The 18,612-nt window shown below is 41.3% G+C and overlaps 1 protein-coding gene across 1 annotated transcript in view; it reads left to right on the plus strand.

The window, feature by feature from the left end:
- The first annotated feature begins 16,314 nt into the window (after positions 1-16,314).
- LOC119416680 (insulin-like growth factor-binding protein 5) overlaps positions 16,315-18,612 on the plus strand; it is a 33,842-nt gene continuing 31,544 nt past the window's right edge. The window contains exons 1-2 of the mRNA XM_037683862.1: positions 16,315-16,651; positions 17,419-17,453. Of these exons, the coding sequence (XP_037539790.1) occupies positions 16,315-16,651; positions 17,419-17,453 (372 nt within the window). The remainder of the gene's footprint in view (positions 16,652-17,418; positions 17,454-18,612) is intronic.

Genomic DNA, 18,612 nt, shown 5'->3' on the forward strand with positions numbered 1-18,612 from the left:
GCCTCTACTGTCGAGGCGGCTTACCAGAGCTGCGGCCGCAAGGTTGTCGGTGCCTGTCACGGCGGCAACCCTCAAACATGGTGGTGGACACCGTCAGTCAGGGATGTTGTCAGGCTGAAGAAGGAGTCCTATCGGGCCTTTTTGGCCTGTGGGACCCCGGACGTAGCTGGTGGGTACCGGCAGACCAAGCGACATGTGGCTCTGATGGTCGTTGAGATAAAAACTCGGGCATGAGAGGAGTTTGGAGAGGCCATGTAGAATGACTTCCGCACGGCTTCGAGGCGATTCTGGTCCACCATCCAGCATCTCGGGGGGGAAAGTGGTATGCCACCAACACTGTTTATAGTGGGGGTGGTGTGCTACTGACCTCAACTCGGGATGTTGTGGGTCTGTGGGCAGAATACTTTGAAGACCTCCTCAATCCCACAGGCACATCTTCTACTGAGGAAGCAGAGCCTTGGGACTCTGGGTCGGGCCCTCCAATCTCTGGTGCTGAGGTCACACAGAGGTAGTTAAAAAGCTTCTCTGTGGCAAGGATGAGATTCGCGTGGAGTTCCTTAAGGCTCTGGATGTTGTATGGTTGTGTTGGCTTACTCGACTCTGCAATATTGTGTGGACATCGGGGGAAGTTCCCCTGGATTGGCAGATCAAGATGGTGGTCCCCCTATTAAAAAAGGGGACCTTAGAGTGTGTTCCAACTTCAGGGGGATCACGCTCTTAAGCCTCCCTAGTAAGGTTTATTCGGGGGTTCTGGAGAGGCGGGTCCGTTGGATAGTCGAACCTCGGATCCAGGAGGAGCAGTGCAGTTTTTGTCCTGGTCGTGGAACACTGGATCAGCTCTACACTCTCAGCAGGGTCCTGGAGGGTGTGTGGGAGTTTGCCCAACCGGTCTACATGTGCTTTGTAGACTTAGAGAAGGTGTTCGACTGCATCCCTCGGGGGATCCTGTGGGGGCTACTCTGGGAGTATGGGGTACCGGCCCTTTGATATGGGCTGTTAGGTCCTTGTATGACCGGTGTCAGAGCTTGGTCCACATTGCCGGCAGTAAGTCGGGCTTGTTCCCGGTGAGAGTTGGACTCTGCCAAGATTGCCCATTGTCAACGATTCTGTTCATAACTTTTATGGACAGAATTTCTAGACGCAGCCAAGGTGTTGAGGGGATTCGTTTTGGTGGTCTTAGGATTGAATCTCTGCTTTTTGCAGATGATGTGGTCCTGTTGGCTTCATCAAATTGTGATCTACAATTTTCACTGGAGCGGTTCGCAGCCGAGTGCGATGCGGCCAGGATGAAGATCAGTTCCTCCAAATCTGAGGCCATGGTCTTGAGCTGGAAAAGGGTAGAGTGCCCTCTCCAGATCAGGGAAGAGGTCCTGCCCCAAGTGGAGGAGTTCAAGTATCTTGAGGTCTTGTTCACGAATGAGGGAAAAATGGAACGTGAGATCGATAGGCAGATAGGTGCAGCATCTGCAGTGAAGCAGATGCTGTACAGGTCTGTCGTGGTGAAGAGAGAGCTGAGTCAAAAGGCGAAGCTCTCAATTTACCAATCGATCTACGTTCCTTCCCTCATCTACAGTCATGAGCTTTGGGTTGTGACAGAAAGAACGAGATCTAGGATACAAGCGGCGGAAATGAGTTTTCTCCACATGGTGTCTGGGCTCTCCCTTGGAGATAGGGTGAGAAGCTCGACCATCCGGAAGGGACTCAGAGTAGAGCCGCTGCTTCTCCACGTCAAGAGGAGCCAGTTGAGGTGGCTTGGGCATCTGTTTAGGATGCCTCCTGGATGCCTCCCTGGTGAGGTGTTCCAGACATGTCCCACCAGGACCAGAGGAAGACCCAGGACACGCTGGAGGGACTATGTCTCTCGTAGGGGTGCAGAAAAAAATAGTTTTTTCTATGAATCTAGATTCTTAGTATTGGCAATTCTGAATCGTTTCTAAAGGTCCATAAATCGATTTTAAAATGCATTTAAGTTTTATATTTTTTCCGCTCCTACTCCCAGTTCGGCCGCTGTAGAATTGAGCTGTGTAGGCCACCGTACAGCAAGCAAGTTAGCCAGCCCCCTTTGTTTGAATGCGAGTCCTTTGTTTGAATGCAGTCTGCTAGCATGGAGGACCAAAACATGATTCAACCCGCTCCTTCTTCATTAAAAGCTAATGTGTGGACACATTTCAGATTCTACAATGTTCCGGGTAAGAGTGAACTTGACAAGAGCATGATAGTTTGCACAAAGTGTAAACAAAAAATTAGATATTTTGGAAATACAACGAAGGTGCGGACCCTTTACCGTGACATCACCCTGAACTAGACGAAATGCTGCCAAAACAAAAAGACCCATCAGTCCAGCGAACTCTGGATCAAGGCACCAAACTTCCATCTAATTCACAGAGAGCTGTGAAGATTTCCCACTCCCATCACCTGCTACATTACCAAGGATTTCCGAACATACAGATCACTTGAATGCGAGGGGTTTAAGTTTATGATTAACACGCTGGTAGTGATAAAGCAGTTCCACAACTGTACGAGCAAACCAAAAAAAAAAGGTGGAAGCAGCTCTATTAATGGCTTCTAGAGTAGCATTTACGTGTGATTCCTGGACTTCAAGAGCCACCCAGTCGTTTGTTACATTTACGGCACACTTTATTACAGACGACTGGCAGATAAAGTCGTGTGTTTTGCAGACATGCGTGATGGGTGAAAGTCACACGGCTGTAAACCTTAACGCCATGTTTCACTCTGTAGCAGAGGAATGGGGGCTCAACATAACCGACGTCGTTCTTGTCACCGATAACGCTGCTGACATGCTAGCTGCTGCACAGCTAGAGAACCTCACACACACCACGTGCTTTGCCCATTCCTTGAACCTTGCTGCTCAGCGAGCTTTAAAAGTCAACACTGTGGCACGACTTCTTGGCAGGATCAGGAGAATCTGCTCATTTTTTCACCACAGCCCACATGCAAGCCATGTGCTGAGAGAGAAACAAAAACTTCTGGGACTTCCAGCACACAAGCTAAAATATTATGTTGTTACAAGATGGAACAGCACTTTTGATATGCTTGAAAGATTTTTGGAGCAACAACCTGCAATATGTGCTGCCCTCCTTTCACCCCAGCTGAGAAAATCTGGACATGCAGACGATGTTGGCAATCTGAATCAGAGTGACATCACCTGTGCTGAGGAACTAGCTCAGACACTGAAGCCTATAAAAGATACCACCAACTTCATGTCAGAGGACTCCACACCAACTCTCTCAGTCATGGCTCCATTGCACGCACAGCTGCTTCTTGAGACACAGGCAGACTTCAGTGATACAACAGTCACCCGTGAAGTTAAAAAAGCAATCAATGAAGATCTGGCAAAGAGATACACAAGTGAGCAGAGTAAGATACTTCTGTATACTGCTTCAACCTTGGATCCCAGATTCAAAACACTGCCATTTCACACCGAACAGCAATGTCAGGAGATCCCTGAGAATGTAATGGATGAAGCTCAAAGGGTAACTGTTTTTCTCATATTATACAAAAACTTATACATACAAGTTTGACAAAAAAAAACATATGATTGATTGATTTTGTCTTTTTAACAGGTTGAAGAGAGGCCAGATAATACACATCGCCAGGAGCCAGCACCAATCCAAGATGAAGGTCCTTCTCCAAAAAGAAAATCAGCTCTGGTTCATCTTTTAGGAAAGACATTTAACCAGGTCAGTGTGCCCCCTAAATCCATCAGAACCACAGCTGAAGAAGAGCTGAAGAAGACCTGGAAGTCCCTCCACTGACTCTCTCAGAAGACCCTCTCCAGTGGTGAAGATTTCATGAGGGAGAGTTTCCTCTACTGTCTAAAATAGCTAAACGCTACCTATGCATCCCTGGCACCAGCGTTGCTGCAGAACGAGTGTTCTCTACAGCAGGAGACGTTGTGACTGCACAGTGCAGCACTCTTACTCCTGACCATGTTGATCAGCTCGTTTTTCTGCAAAAGAATCTAGTCATTACTGATTAAGAAAAGTTCTACATCAGACCATTTAGATGGTTTATAAATTACAGTTGTGTTTTTATACAGACTTGCACAGGTTTTGAGATTTTGTTTCAGATTTTGTTTTAAAGATTTACCAAATATGTATGAATGCAATATGGTTGAGACCGAAGTCTGTACATTTCACATTCAGTTTGTTTTGAAAATGTAGCAAATATTAGCAATATGATAAAAAAAAGCCTGTGAAATTTGTATTTTATTTTGAGTTAAATGTTTATGCAATACAGTCGTCTGTTGACTTTTAATCTGTGATGAACTTGAGACCTGTCCAGGGTTCCCCCGCCTCTTGCACAGTTACTGCTGGATATGGGCACCTGCGATCCGATAAGGAAAAAGCGGGTAAAGATAATCAATAATGGATGGATGGATTTTGTTTAAAAGATTTACCAAATATATTTGATAAATCTTTTAAACAAAATACATCCATCCATACATATTTTAAATATGGATAAAATGCAATATGATTAAGACGGAAGGGTTTTTTTTGTTTGTTTGTTTGTTAAATGTTTATGCAATATAGTAAGCTGAAGACTTTTGTTTACTTTTGTATTTTGAATTATTTGTGATGGACTGGAGACCTATCCAGGGTTGTCCCCCGCCTCTCGCACAATACTGGATATAGGCACCAGTGACCTCCGGGACCCAAAAGTTGCTGCATTCTATTCATATACCCATGCTCACAGTTCAGGCTGCTGTTTTTTTCTGTATTATTTGGCATTATTAGTGTTTACTATGAGCATACATTATTGTTTTAAATAAATGTTTTTGTTTACATTGTTGTTTAATCTGTTCATCATTTCAATAGAAAATAGTTCCAGAATCGAAAATCAGAGTCAGAGTCAGAGTCAGAGTTTCTTTATTGTCATTCGCACCTCATGTGGTACATGTGGTGGAGCGAAATTATGTACACAGGGTCCCAGTTACATCCAACAATAAAATGTATAAGAAAAACAGTAATAACATCTAAGATATGAACTAAGAAAAACATCAACTAAATATACACTAAGCACTCATAACATAAAACATTGAACATCAGCACAAACATGAACATGAGTCTGTGAGCAGATGTGCACGCATGAACACATCAACATTGAAACAGATCAGCAGCAACATGAAACAGATCAGCAGCAACATGATATGGTTTTTCACAGTGATTATTCTAGTTAGAGATTCATGAGTCTAACAGCCTCAGGGTAGAAGCTGTTCCTCAGTCTAGTGGTTCTACACTTAATGCTCCTCAACCTCCTTCCTGAGGGGAGTGGGGCAAAAAGTGTGTGTGCTGGGTGAGTGGGGTCCTTCATGATGCAGGTGGTCCTCTTCCTGCATCTGGAGGTGTAGATGTCTGTGATGGTGGGGAGACTGATTCCAACAGATTTCTGTGCAGCCTTCACCACTCTCTGCAAAGCTTTTCTTTCTGCAGCTGTGCAGCCTCCATGCCACACATTGATGCTGGAGCACAGGATGCTCTCCACTGCACACCTGTAGAAGGAGGTGAGGACTGAGCTTCCAGACCAGCTCGCCTCAGCCGTCTGAGGAAGTAGAGTCTCTGATGAGCTTTCTTGATCAGGCTAGTGGTGTTGTTGCTCCAGCTGAGGTTGTCATTCATGTGTACACCCAAGTACTTGTAGCTGGAGACCACTTCCACCGCAGATCCTCTTATGTTCAGGGGGGTGTAGGTGTTTTTGTTCCTTCTGAAGTCCACAATCATCTCCTTTGTCTTCTTCACATTCGTTCCAGAATCGAAAATTGTTTCACAATCGAAAATCGGTTTTGAAATCGTATCGGCACAAAAAAAATCGGAATCTGATAGATTCGCCAGACACTGAGAGATTCGCACCCCTAGTCTCTCGGCTGGCCTGGGAACGCCTCGGGATTCCCCCCAGAGGAGCTGGCCCAAGTGGCTGAGGAGAGGGAAGTCTGGGCCTCTACCCCTGCGACCCGACCCCAGATAAGCGGAAGAAAATGGATGGATGGATGGATATATATATATTCATTCATATATATACATATATATATATATATATATATATATATATATATATATGTATATATATATACATTTATGTCCTCTGCTGAGATCCATAAACATTCTCAAGGTATGTCGAGGAATGGCCAAGAATAACGACTATCAGAACCTAAGTGTCCTGAAATGATGACACAAGTTTATTCAGCTGGTTTCATCGGGTTATCAGTTGGAAATTCCTCAGGGAGGGGGTGGTGAGCGTCAGATCACATGTTCTCCAGGCAAATTCAGATAAGGTGGCCTTCAAGGCCAGCCAAGAGAGCCAAATTCAGATAAACACACAGTTGTTTTGGGGACAGGCAGAACTTAATGACATCTACTTTGAGTCTGTGTTGGTCCACTTGGTTCTGAAATGTCCAAATTACATGGCCACACCGATGGAACGTGACTGAGTAAAATCCCCAAGATCTGATCCATTCAGCCCAAAGCATTTGAGTCCGGGTACTCGAGACATGAACCAAGCCATCATAAAGGCAAGCAGAGTGATTGGGTCCAAATTTGCTGCCGACAGCTTCCTTGATTGATTGATAAAAGCAGCAGCCGAATCCAAAAATCAGGAACAAGTTATCGAAAATCCAGTTAAATATGCATCCTTAAAAATCCACAGATGGCAGCAGAGATAGACACATCATCAAGTTTTCCAAGTCGATGGGATATCCAGCTGCGTGTGTCCCAACAGGGCAAATTGGCTCTCCTAAAACCTGTCTTCTCTTCGAAGAAATGTTATAAATTGAGTTGAGGGACCAACTGATCAAAACAAGTCCATAATTATGGTTCGGAAGATATGCAAGAGAGTCTCACAAGCAGTTTCACAGACAGACAGAGCAGCAAAGCAAAGTGGAGTGGAGCGGGAGGGGAGAAGTTATGCCAGGATAACAGAACATACGAGAATAGTGACATAAATCAAGTCCCTTCTTGATTTGGTGGACTGGAACAAACACTCTGTTCTTGTGGCAGTCGGGAGGAGGTGGTTGGGCCTGGTTGGCCGGTCTGAAGTTTAACTCCAACTGAGTAATAGCTAAGCACACCGTGTCAGGCTGAATGAACTCCACCTCCTTGTTGGATTGATGAGTCTTGTCAACTTCCAAGATGTGTGCTAAGGCGTCGGGTTTGGTGTTTATGGAAGCGGGTCTGTAGGACTGAATGAAATCAAATGGACAAAAGAACAGAGCCCACCTGGCTTGCCTTGGGTTGAGTATCTTGGCAGTTTTAAGGTACTCCAGATTCCTATGATCAGTTCAGACTTGGAATGGTACATTGGTGCCGATATTCTCATGGCCTCAGACAATGGACTGGTGTCTATACTGGTCCTGTTAGACCTCAGTGCTGCATTTGATACAGTTGATCACAATATTTTACTACAGAGGCTTGAATATGATGTTGGAATTACAGGAACAGCTCTAAAATGGTTTAAATCATATCTATCTGACAGATTCCAGTTTGTAAATGTAAATAATAAATCTTCTTCATACATCAAAGTTAGTTATGGAGTTCCTCAGGGCTCAGTGCTTGGGCCAATACTCTTTACTTTGCATATGCTTCCATTAGGTAAAGTTATTAAACAGCATGGGATAAATTTTCATTGTTATGCTGATGACACACAATTATATTTGTCCATTAAACCCAATGAATCCAATCAGCTACTTAGACTACAAGCATGTCTTAAAGACATTAAAACCTGGATGACCCTTAATTTTCTCCTGTTGAACACAGACAAGACTGAGGTTTTAGTTTTTGGACCTTAGCACCTTATGAATTAATTTTTCAGTCTTTCTCTCTCCTTAGATGCATTAATCTGTCCTCCAGCTCTAATGTTAAAAATCTTGGTGTTATTTTTGATCAGGACATGTCTTTTATCCCCCACATTAAAAACGTTACTAGAACCTCCTTCTTCCACCTGCGTAATATCACTAACATTAGAAACATCTGATCTTAAGATTTAATTTACTGGCAGGACAATCCCATAACCATTTATCTCATTAAGAAAAGTTTAAAAATAGTCAAAAGAGAAAAGGTGATGTTAAAGCTCTGTTTTCAGTTTTTTCCTAAAAGAGACATTTTTATTTATTGTTTTCTGAAAATGATGACGCGTTTTACTTGAAAACTTAGTTTTTGAGGTTGGTGTCTCAATTATTGGACCTCTTCAATTTAAGAAAAAAGACTTATTAGGCTCTGTTTTCACATTAAAGATGCATTTTACTCTGAAAAGCTTTCTGTTTTAATCTGAAATAAAGGCCCTAAATGTATTTGCCTGGGACTACTTTTAATTATGGTAAAAGAGTGAGCTGTTTACTATAAAGTGCAGTTTGTTAACAGTGAAAATGTGAACGGGTAAGCAAGACCATAAAAGTCAAATGTTGGATTTTTGTTCGGACCTTTTACTGGGAGGAAATTTTAGTAACTGGACCTCAGTGAGTTTTAATTGAATACCCCTGCCCTAGAGTCTCAATGTGCTTGCTGCCAGGTCAGCCATTTTTTTACAACACAATACAATATAACTTTATTTATAAAGCAATTTAAAAACAACACCATTGACTAAAGTGCTGTACACTAAAACATACAAGCATAACCACCATAAAATCAACAGATACATTAACAGTAATTAACTACCAAAATCATAAAACAGCAAAAAGTAAAAACAATTAAACAAATAACTTAAAAACAGTAAAATCAACATTTCAAGCTGAGTTAAAAGCCTAAGAGGAAAAAGTGTGTTTTCAGGAAAGATTTAAAAACAGGAAGTGAGTCAGCTTGTCTGATGTGCAAATGTAGCTCGTTCCACAGTTTAGGGACAGCGACTGGGAACGCTCCTTCACCTCTCAGCCTCCTGTTGGACTTTGGGACACCCAACAGCAACTGATCTGCTGACATGAGAGAGTGAGGAAACAACAGCTGGAGCAGCTCAGACAGATACTGTGGGGCGACACAATGCAGACATTTGAAAACCAATAAAAGAACATTAAAATGTTTCTGCAAATGAACTGGTTTTCTTCAGTTTATTTATCAAATCAATGATTTTGATTAAAGTTCCTTATGTTGGTCTCAATTTGTAGGTCTGTCTTTTCTTCTCATTTAGTTATTTGCTAATTATTTCCTTCTGTTTTTATTTACATGTACACAACAATGCAATTTTCTCCGAATTAGGGTTGTGCATACTGATTAACATTTGTTTTGTTTGTGTTTTCCTTAGTTGACGAATGTCTGTATGTTTACTTAAGTTATAACACATTACTTGGATTTGTAATTATGGCTGAATGTTTGTGGAAATTTTGGATCAGATTTTTTTTTTTAATCTGTCATTTCTTTTCATAGACTGATGAGAATATTTTTGTTTCCTAAAGTTTCATCTTGAAATTATGTTTAGGATCATTAAACAAACATGGCTCCACAAAATAGAAAAACTCTAGTAGCTTCCTTGAGATGCCGTATATGCTTTGCAGGGTTTTTGTTTGTTTGTTTTACATACACACATTTAATAGTTTACATCAAGTGTGTCCATGAAGCACTTGCTTAGTGAAACAAGAACATCCAGGTGATTTTTTTTCCACCCCCACCTCATCTGTCATCACTGCATTTCACTGGGGGTGTAATCATTAATGGGCACACACTTGCAGATATAATCACATTAAATGGAAACACTGTCTAGCTTAAAGGCTCTGAGACAGCTCAACTACCCACATACTCATCTGTATTCACCTGTCTACACTTGATTAGATGCTTAAGACCCAAGCACACTGGGGAGAAGCAGACTTACAGTTGTGTTAATATCTTGCAGTCTAAACATGTAGGGCATTGACTGTGGGTGGCTCTGTGAAGATATTACTGGATTTGGACATTTCAATACATTATACCGCCAACTCACTTAGAACACTCTTGCAGAAGCTTGTGAGCGTTTCAGCTTACCCAAAACAATTCGGAGAAGACTAGATCCTGTTCGAGCATGACTAGTTGTGTTTTCCATCCCCCCTGCACCCTCAGACAGTTGAGATCTTGAGTATATATGTTTTTTCCATCTTTGTCTAGTCTTCTTTTTTTTGTCCATTCTGATGTAATTTGCTCCTGTGCCTTGTTGCATGAGGAAATTTAGATCAAGCTTCAAATATCAGTATACAACAATTGTCTGTTGCCGACTGTATGACAACTGGCAATTGGCAATGGTTAGTTAATTAAATGTGTCTAATTAGCAGCACTTAGCTGCATCTATCACTTAATTTATTTGAAACTAGGTCAAAAGTAGTTAAATGTTAGTTTTCCAGCTTTATGTTTTAGATTTTGTTAAATGGTGATATGGTGTTTAGGTATTCTGTATCACAGTTCTTTTTTTTAAAGTATACAGTATTGTACTTTTTTTAATTATTTTTTTTATTTTTGAATCAGTACAGATGTTGAGGGAATAGATATTTTAAAATGCTGTGTATCACTGTGCATTTATTAATTAAATAGTTTGTTGTCTTGTCACATAGCCTCCTGCCTAGTTGTCTCACTGTCTTTATCACCTCTCACCTTCTGGAGTATGTTTGCAAAGGAAAGAGTAGTATGGATGTTGGTTTGGCCTATTCCACAAACCACTCAAAACCCATTGCCATCACTACTGTTAACTGGTCTATTTTTTATCATCACTGATGGGGACAGTTATGTGAAGGTCATGGATGTTTTCACTTACTTATGTTAAATTAATATAGAACCATGTATGTGAAGTCAAGAGAGCCTTTCTGTGTACTCAGAGAGAGGAGTCCGATAACTGAACAACTCTGACGCCTTCAACAACTGTGAGATGTGAAGCAGAGGCCATGTCTTGACCTTGTCTCTGTCTGATAACGGGTATTTAAGCTTTTCCTATCTCTTTGTCCATGGGCAAACTTTGGACCGGAGCTTCATGTAACATCTTAGGGAGACACAATAAGGAGGAAATTGTGTATTTTCCAAAGGGAGAAAAAATGGATAATCCAGGACAGTGTGGTAGAAAAATTGGGGAGAAATACCCCCCCCCCCCCCCCCCCGCTGGTCTGGCAAGTGTCTTGGAACATTTTCCTGTTTAGTGGAAACAGACTAGCACTGTAGTAGCTTGCAAGCTGATGGGAACACAAGACAGCAGGCGATTTGTGCCGTTACTGCCAAGATTAATCAGAACTAGGGGTTGATGACAAAGCAGATTTTAGCCTCAAGTAGCTCTGAGTTTAAGCCAGTACAGGCCAGCAAGTATGACATTGTGCTATTACTGCAATGGCTGGGAGACCCAATCCAATGTATATATTTCATGCTTTGTATTTTATACCAACTTGCTTTTAAAGGTTGTCCATTCTGATTTTTAAACATAAATTTTAGCTGATCACAGACATATGAAGTCTTTTGAATGAAAGACAAAATGTCTTAAATAAATTTGTCCAGATGACATGATTTAACCGTTTTTGTGATTTAGCTGATTACATTTACTCTGTTATTGTGTGAATTGTGAGTCAGCAAAATGTTCTGTTGTCTTTAAAGTGGAAATTGTATGATGCAAGCTCTCCTTCTGCATACTTAGTGTTATTTGAACCATTTATGTATGAAAACGCCAGTCAGCTTGATTGAAAATAGTGTGCAATAACTAGAATTTTGTGATTGTTGTACTTTTCAAAATATTTACCTTAATTTAAAATTAAAATTTCCTTTAGAAAGATATTGAGATATTTATTTCTTCAAAACCATCCATCCATCCATTATCTTTTACCCACTTCTTCCATTTTGGGTCACGGGGGTCGCTGGTGCCCATGTCCAGCAATCACTGTGCGAGGGGCGGGGGACACCCTGGACGGGTCTCCAGTCCATCACAGGGACACATAGAGACAAACGAGACAAACAACCATTCACTCTCTCACTCACACCTAGGGACAATTTAGAGTTACCAATCAGCCTAACATGCATGTTTTTGGTCTGTGGGAGGAAACCGGAGTACCCGGAGAAAACCCAGGCGTGCACGGAGAGAACATGCAAACTCCACCCAGAAAGGCCCCTGGACCGGGATTTGAACCAAGGACCTGCTCACTGAGAGGCAGCAGCTCTGCCAGTTGCGCCACCGTGCTGCCCTTCTTCAAAACCATTAATCTTTTTAAAATCTCTTATAAAAAAAAATTAGCTTTACCCTACCATTCTGTTGTTTTTAATTTTTAGTTACAGTTATGCATTGTTTAGCTACTATTGCTAAGTACTGGCTTCTATTTTACTCATTTTAACAACTGTTCCATAACTTTTAGTTTAGAATCTATTTAGCTCATTTTAGCTACTTTTTGGCACCTTTTAGCTTTTAACAACTGCTCTCCTGTTTTTAGCTATTATTTTAATGCTTTTATTTACCATTTTGCTTAATTGAGCTTTTACTCAGTGTATTGTTTATAGCTACTATTTTGCTAATTTTGGCTATCATTCTGCCACTTTTACACAAGACCCTGGATGTTGTCAGTTTGTGTGGCTCGTCATCTGCCTGTGTAGTTTCTTTTGTTTTGGCTCTTTTTTACTTTTTCTAATGAAATGAAGACTGCTTGTGTATGATGACTGCCAAGATCTTATAACTATTCAAATTGCTATGCATAAATATTGACAATACAACATCAGAAGTCAAAAACCATTCCTTGCACCATTTCTTACAGGTGCTTTTGCTTACCTCTGTCATGGCCCTGTTCTGCCTCAACTGAGGGATGTCAGAGGTGCCAGGATGCAATGTTTTTTTGGTGAGGGTTTTAGATTGTAACTTTCTTCAAAGACTGGTTGGAAGTGAGGTTCTGCCTCAAGTGGAATTCAAGCATCTCTGGGTTTTGTTTATGACTGAGGGAAGAATGGAGCGAGAGATCGACAGAATGATCTGTAAGGCTTCGTCAGTATTGTGGACTCTGTGCCAGTTCGTTGTGGTGAAGAGGGAGCTGAGCTGAAAGGAGAAGTTCTCTGTTTACCAGTTGGACTACTGTCCAACTTTCACCTATGGTCATAAACTTTAGGTAGTGGCAGAAAGAACAAGATCAAGTACACAAGCAGTTAAAATTAGTTTTCTCCACAAGGTGGCTTGACTTTCTCTTTGAGAAATGTTGAGAAGTTGAGTTATCAGAGAGAGAATCGTAATAGAACCGCTGCTCCTCCACATCAAGAGGAGCCAGTTGAGGTGGTTCAGGCATTGGATGCCCCCTGGACACATCCTTAGGTAGGTGTTTCATGCATGTCCAGCTGGGAGGTGATCCCGCGAAAGACTCAAGACATGCTGGAGAGACTATATTTCTTGGCTGGCCTGGGAACACCTTGGAATCCTCTCAGAACAGATGGCTTTGGAAAGAGATGTCTGGATCTCCTTTCTCAAGCTTCTGCCCCCGCGACTTGACTTGGGAACAAGTGGAAGATAATGGATGGATGGATAGATAAACTGAGTCTGGAAAAATATAAAAGATGGCTAAAAACTGGCGATCGACCCCATGAGACACTGAATACAAAAGTGATTAAAAGGAACTACCACATGTTCATCTATGTGAAGGAAATTGCAAGTAAGTCCTCCATTTTTTGTCATAATTATTAAATTCAGTTCAGTTTATTTATACTGTACAGTGCCAAGTCACAGCAGAAGTCATCTCAGGGCACTGAACAGAAACATTCATATTTAAAAATAATAATTTATCTTTATTTATCTTAGGAGCAGACGGATTTGAATTTAAGTCCATTGCAGAACTTTCATCTTGAAACAAGCATGAAGGTGACAGTGGAAAGGAAAAACTCCCTCATGAGGAAGAAACCTTTAGCAGAACCAGGATCAGGACAAGCGTCCATCTGCTTCGACCGGCTGGGTTTGGTAGGAATAGATACACAATGGCAGGTCAGGAATCACGTTAAGATAGAAATAATATCAAATGAAAACTATTCAGTTTTAACAATTCATTTAAGGAAATTGGGTCGGTTTGTCCTCTAGTAGTCTAAACTTAAGGCAACATAACAAGCTGACACTAATTATAAGATTTATCAAAAAGGAAAGTCTTAAGCCCAGTCTCAAAACTGGACAATGTGTCAGCCTCACAGACAGAAACTGGAAGTTGGTTCCACAAGAGAGGAGCCTGAGAACTGAAAGATCTTCCTCCCATTCTGCTTCTAGTAACATTTTTAATCTGGGGGCTAAAAGACATGCCTGATCAAAAATAACACTAATATTTTTAACATTAGAGTTTGAGGACAGATTAATGCCATCCAAAGAGGGCGAAAGATTGAAAAATTCTTTAAGACATGCTTGTAGTCCAAGTAGCTGATTGGATTCATTGGGTTTCATGGACAAATATAACTGTGTGTCATCAGCATAACAATGACATAACAATTGATCGTTAGTGCCCTGATGTCCACTTGATATTCACAGAGGGCTGAGTGATAACCAGCAAACTGGTTGGTCCACAATAGGGGTTGAACGACTACATAAGTTTTAAACTTGACATTAACATAATAAAACTCGAGTAGAACTCGAGTAGTTGATGACGTCATAAGATCTAGAAATGAAAATATAAATAAATAAAAAATAAAACCGCAAATTAACGTCATTTATTATTTACAAAAAAAGACCAACAAAACATTGGGAGAGTATATTATGCTCCTATGATTTATCATACTGCAAATAAGTCACAGGAAAAACTAAACTATTAGCTGCAAAAGTGAAGAAACGTGCAGCACGTCAAAAACTAAACTAAAAACAGCGGGGCGGACGACCACCGCCCGCAGCGGTGCGCATTAGGTTTAGTTTGAGAGATTAATATGTTTATAGGTTTTTTACAGGTTTAGAGATTAATATTCTTTGCTTTTTGTTTGTGAAACAAGGTCAGAGGAAACTGGTTCTGGTTCGGTTGATTGGACCCGGTGTTACACCATATTCTGTGGCCTGCAACAGTGCATGCAGCACCGCCCCCTACGGTCACAATATACGGTGGTCACAGAATATGGTATAACACCGGTTCGCAACGAGCTCCAAACAGTCAGGAAGTTGATTCATTTTCTGTTTCCTTACGGTAGTTGAACCAGAAGATTCATCTTTAGTGAAATATTTCCAGACTACTGATGCATTTCTACCTGTTTGTCAAGACTGGGCCTGCTCTGCTCAGTCCATCTGCTGGGAGGAATCCATTTGGTAGCTTCTACTAGTAGCCCGGTGCAGATCACGTGACATGTGACGCAATGACGTAATGGTGACGTAATGACGTAACTGCGAATACTCGATGTGAAATTAAAAATTTTGATAGATGTCCTAGGAATTGACTTGTTGATTACTCGAGTAGTCTGTTAAAGCCCTAGTCCACAATGAGAATGTGCTATGCTGTTTCCAACAATTTTCAGTCAGGTCATCTGGACAGTTTCTTTCTTTCTTTTTTTTCTGAAACGTTAGTTGCCAAAATAACTGGTTTGTTCCACTTTGGAGTAAGCTGTTTGGGGAAGAATCAGTTTTGTGTTGTGAGTTTCCTTGACTGAAGAAACCTTCCGGATGGAAGGTGAAACGTGTCAGAAAAAAAAAAAGAAACTGTCCAGATGACCTGACTGAAAATAGTTGGATTGTATACCTGGATTATTGAGCATGGACTTTTTTTTTTTTTTTTTGCTAGGCCGTTTGTTTCTGCTCCTCAGACTGAAGAAGTCTTTTGGATAAAAGACGAAAAGTTTCAACAAGAATCTGCTCAGAGGGCATGACTTAACCTTGTTAGATCACCTCACACGCTTACAAAGGATTGAAAGGGATGAGAAAGAAAATTTCACTTGTGTGTTTGCCATCCTGATAGAAGTGCATAAATAAAACATTCATATTTGTTACTGCTGCAAAACTTCAGGGTACGTCTGAGAAATTGGAAAGAATGTACAAAAAGCTGAACATGACATAAAGGGAGGGCTATTGATATATTCTGAAAAGAACATAATTCTCTTCTCACACACGCACTTGCTCTCCCCACTCTCTCCCACCTCCCTATCTTTGTGTGTGTCTCTGAGTCCCAGCCCCTGAAGGTGTCATAACTGTGCTCTCTCTCTTGCTCTCACTCCCTCTCGATCACCGCCTTTCAGATCTTTAAAAGCCGGGGCTTTGCCGTGTCTCTTCCCATCTTCATTCGTATCCTCTGGCACTGCAGGAGAGTCATCCGGCAAAACATCAGGAAAAACTGCCATACAGAAGCAAGAAGAAGACGAAGGAAACGAGAGAAGAGAAAACAGAGACTGCTATACATCTAGAAATAGCCTTGGCCACATTTAACTAACAGGGAAGGGCAAGAAGCAGAATTTGAGAATGCCTATCCTTTCTAACTTTGCAGCATTTATTTTATTGCTGATCGCCCCCTGTGGAACATGGGCCGGGGCAAACCGCTGGGGTCACTTCAAGGTCTGTCCCTCCTGCAAGAATCCTCTGGGGGCAGGTCGACCCCCGAGGGACCATAATGTTGCCGGTAGCATGACAGTCCTGACCCAAGGGGAGCCATGTGGCGTGTACACCCTGAGCTGTGGCAAGGGGCTTCGTTGTGTCCCCCCACCCAGGGAACACAGCCCATTGCAGGCACTGTTGCAGGGAAGAGGCACTTGTGCAAAGCACAGCAGGACAAGTCCCACTGAAAGGCCCCACCCTACAGGTAAGGCATTTTATATATGCACGTGTGCACAAAATCACATTTGCACACATACACATGGATGGTGCAGGTAAGCTCAGCGAGCAGCAGTAAATCATGATCGATTTTATCTAATACTGGATACTTAGTCTTGCACATGATGCTGTGTCACTTACCAAAAAAAGGCCAATTAATATGTGACATTTAGACTGATTGCTTTTCTTGTACAGCTTCATCATTCCTTACTGCATAGCAGCATCTCTAGAGTTTCTCCAGAGAAAAAAAAACATCTCTGCATTCCTGCTGTTGAGCAGAAATACCTGGTCAAAATTTAACAAACCTCAAGCATCCCTGCATTCAAATGTTTTATGCTGTGACATATCTTTCATTCATGCTAACAGCAGGGCTCTTGGCAACAATTTATCCTGCAAGAGCCATCTTCTCTGTGGAGATCTTAGGACAAATGGGAAACTGTCACAGTGTCACCTACATCCTGTGTTGAGCTGCTATTTATTGTTGTGACCTCCATCTACTGTTTAATTTGAGGGACTGCAGATGAGTAGATGAAAATAAGTAGAGGAAAAGGAAAAGCGCAGTGAGATTTCTTATACATCCCCTCAGTTAGGGTACTGCTGTGTGCCAGACTTGTCATTCCTCTGCAAAAATAAGCTCAAGTAAATAACATAAGAGACATTTTTAGTTTTTATTGTGTGAAATTTACACTAGATGTTGTCTAACGTTTATGTTGTTGTTCTTGTTTTTTCTTGTGATGGTGTTTCTTGTTCTTTTAGGTCCACATCCCACCCACTTTGGTGAATCTGAAAAAGTAAGCTTTTATTTTACCATCTATATCAAATATAACTTATGGATTTTCATAGATGTTATTAACAGAATTCACGGATGTATAACATGGTTGGGGATGTGAAGCCTTGTACATTCCACTGCATTGCATTTCAGACACCTCTCAGTGTTGCAGCTGCATGTGCACATGCTGCTCCAAGGCCATACGCTTGCTGCATGATGTGTGCTGCTATGCGGCATAACTAACCGAGCGTGATATGAGTCGCAAAAGTTTTGAAGTGTCTGTGGCTGCAGTTAAATATCCTTTTTTCTTAAACTGGTCTTAATGTTACAAGGTAAAACTAGTTGCTTGAATAATCAAAATGACTTGCAGTGGCATTCCACAAGGTGGTTAAAATGCTGAAATACTGTCACTTCAATCCATTCTGTGACATGAGGATATATGAGCTGAGTATGTGATACTTGATACATAAACTATTAAAGGCCCAGCGTTTCTTAAAGAAATGCTTGTTGCTCATCGCCTTCATGCCAGATTTATTTTTACCTAAGATCTTATGTTGAGAAATGACAGGGTTGTAGCTGTTTTGGTCAAACCTTGAAAACAATTTTTTGTTCCAGCTCATGTGATATGATAAGATGTGTTAGCTCTCAAGAGTGCCTATGTTGGTAATAACTCTCATCTACTACAACATTTAAAATTTAACTCAATATCTGTAAAACTGAGCAAGTTAAATCTTTTTGGTGCTGGCTTATTGTCTCTCTGTCCGTACATGTTGTGACATCAAAAATAGGAGAGGTACCAACTTCCATTTAGGCACGAGAAATGTCGCAACCAAAAAAACGGCCATGACCATATACAAGTACATTCAGCTTCAGAGATTCTTTATTGTCATTCGCACGTCAGGTGGTACATGTGATGGGATGAAATGATGTACACACGGTCGCAATTACATCCAACAATAAAATGTAAAAGAAAAACAGTGATAACATCTAAGATATGAACTAAGAAAAACATCAACTAAATATACACCAAGCAGTAATAGCATAAAAAATATGCCTAACAGCAGCACAAATATGAGTCTGTGTGAGCAGATGAGCACGCATGAACACAGCAACATGAAACAGATCAGCAGCAACATGAAACAGATCAGCAGCAACATGAAACAGATCAGCAGCAACATGAT

Source organism: Nematolebias whitei, chromosome 11, assembly GCF_014905685.2.
Source record: "Nematolebias whitei isolate Nwh7 chromosome 11, NemWhi1, whole genome shotgun sequence".
NCBI classification, from domain to species: Eukaryota; Metazoa; Chordata; class Actinopteri; order Cyprinodontiformes; family Rivulidae; genus Nematolebias; species Nematolebias whitei.